At 41.9% G+C, this 1,342-nt stretch overlaps 1 protein-coding gene across 1 annotated transcript; it reads right to left on the bottom strand.

Moving 5' to 3' along the window:
• Window positions 1-377: 377 nt before the first annotated feature.
• Window positions 378-756, bottom strand: LOC125107130 (P antigen family member 4-like). Its single transcript, XM_047741890.1, is given in 2 exon segments — window positions 378-638; window positions 640-756. Coding segments are annotated over 2 exon segments (333 nt in total). The 5' UTR covers window positions 739-756; the 3' UTR covers window positions 378-404.
• Between the last annotated feature and the right edge of the window lie 586 nt (window positions 757-1,342).

Below are 1,342 nucleotides of genomic sequence, written 5' to 3'. Positions count from 1 at the left end.
AATCGCCATTTTCATTTGTGTGTCCAACTGGATGTCCAAAATTGGCACACCCCAAACGAAAACTTCATCTCCCCTTTCATCCTGGTCGTCTCTGTCTCCCCTTCATCGTTTTTCCAGTTGTTCAGGCCAAAAGCCTCAAAGTCTCCTTAATTCCTCTTTCTTTCACAGCTCACATTTAATTCATCAGTAAATCCCGTAGGCTCTACCTTCAAGATAAATTAAGAGTCTTACCACTGCTCCTTAATTCTTCTGCCACCATTCTGGTCTAAACCACCATCAATTCTTTTTTTTTTTTTTTTTTTTTTTTTTCCCAGAGCAAACTTTAAATCTTTATTGAGAGAATTTAAGACAAATTATCAATATAATAAACTGTATGTGTGGCTTTAGCTTCTCTTCTTTTTAACTTATGACTGTCCATCACCTGCTTCTTGAACTTTAGCAAATGCTAGATCAGGTGTAGTCTTCCCTTTCACATCACGGCCATCTCCACGCTCACCCCTAGTCTTTTCCAGATCCTTTTCCTTTTCCTGGATTTCAGCTTCCAATTCAGGTTCTTGAACCCCACATGCTCCTTCTTCTCTCTCTTGTCCAGGCTCAATATCTGGATCCTCAGTAGGTGGTTCCTTTTTTTGAGGTGTTTTTCTTACCTGGTTGCTTAGCAACTCCAGGTTCATCCAGCTTAGAAGATTTTTTTCCATCTCCCTTTCCTCTAGATTTTGATCTTACTCGAGCACTCATTTCTCGCTATTGAGTCTTAGTGAGGAAAAAAAGCTTTTTTTTTTTTTTTTAAGATTTATTTATTTATTTGATGGAGGTGTATGGGTTAGGGGGGCAGAATCTTCAAGCAGACTCCTTACTGAGCACAGAGCCCTTAGTGAGGCTTGATCCCATGACCCATCAGATCATGACCTGAGCCCAAACCAAGAGCTGGAAGCTTAACCGACCAAGCCCCCCAGGTACCCCCACCCTCAATTTTTTTTATAAATCTTTTTTTTTTAAAGATTTTTATTTATTTGATAGAGAGAGATCATAAGTAGGCAGAGAGAGAGAGAGAGAGGAGGAAGCAGGCTCCCTGCTGAGCAGAGAGCCTGACGCGGGGCTCGATCCCAGGACCCTGAGATCATGACCTGAGCCAAAGGCAAAGGCTTAACCCACTGAGCCACCCAGGCGCCCCCCCACCCTCAATTTTTACTGGTATTATTGCAGTAGCCAAAAGCATTCACCACCCCTACCATCCCTACAGCCTGTTTTCAGAACAACAAAGTGATCCAAAAGAATCCTTTTGAAATCTAAGTCAAATCAATACTTCTGTGCCCCCAAACTTTCAAAGCCTTCCTATTTA

This window comes from Lutra lutra, chromosome 8, assembly GCF_902655055.1.
Source record: "Lutra lutra chromosome 8, mLutLut1.2, whole genome shotgun sequence".
In the NCBI taxonomy this organism is placed as follows: Eukaryota; Metazoa; Chordata; class Mammalia; order Carnivora; family Mustelidae; genus Lutra; species Lutra lutra.
This window is presented reverse-complemented; position numbering and strand designations above follow the sequence as displayed.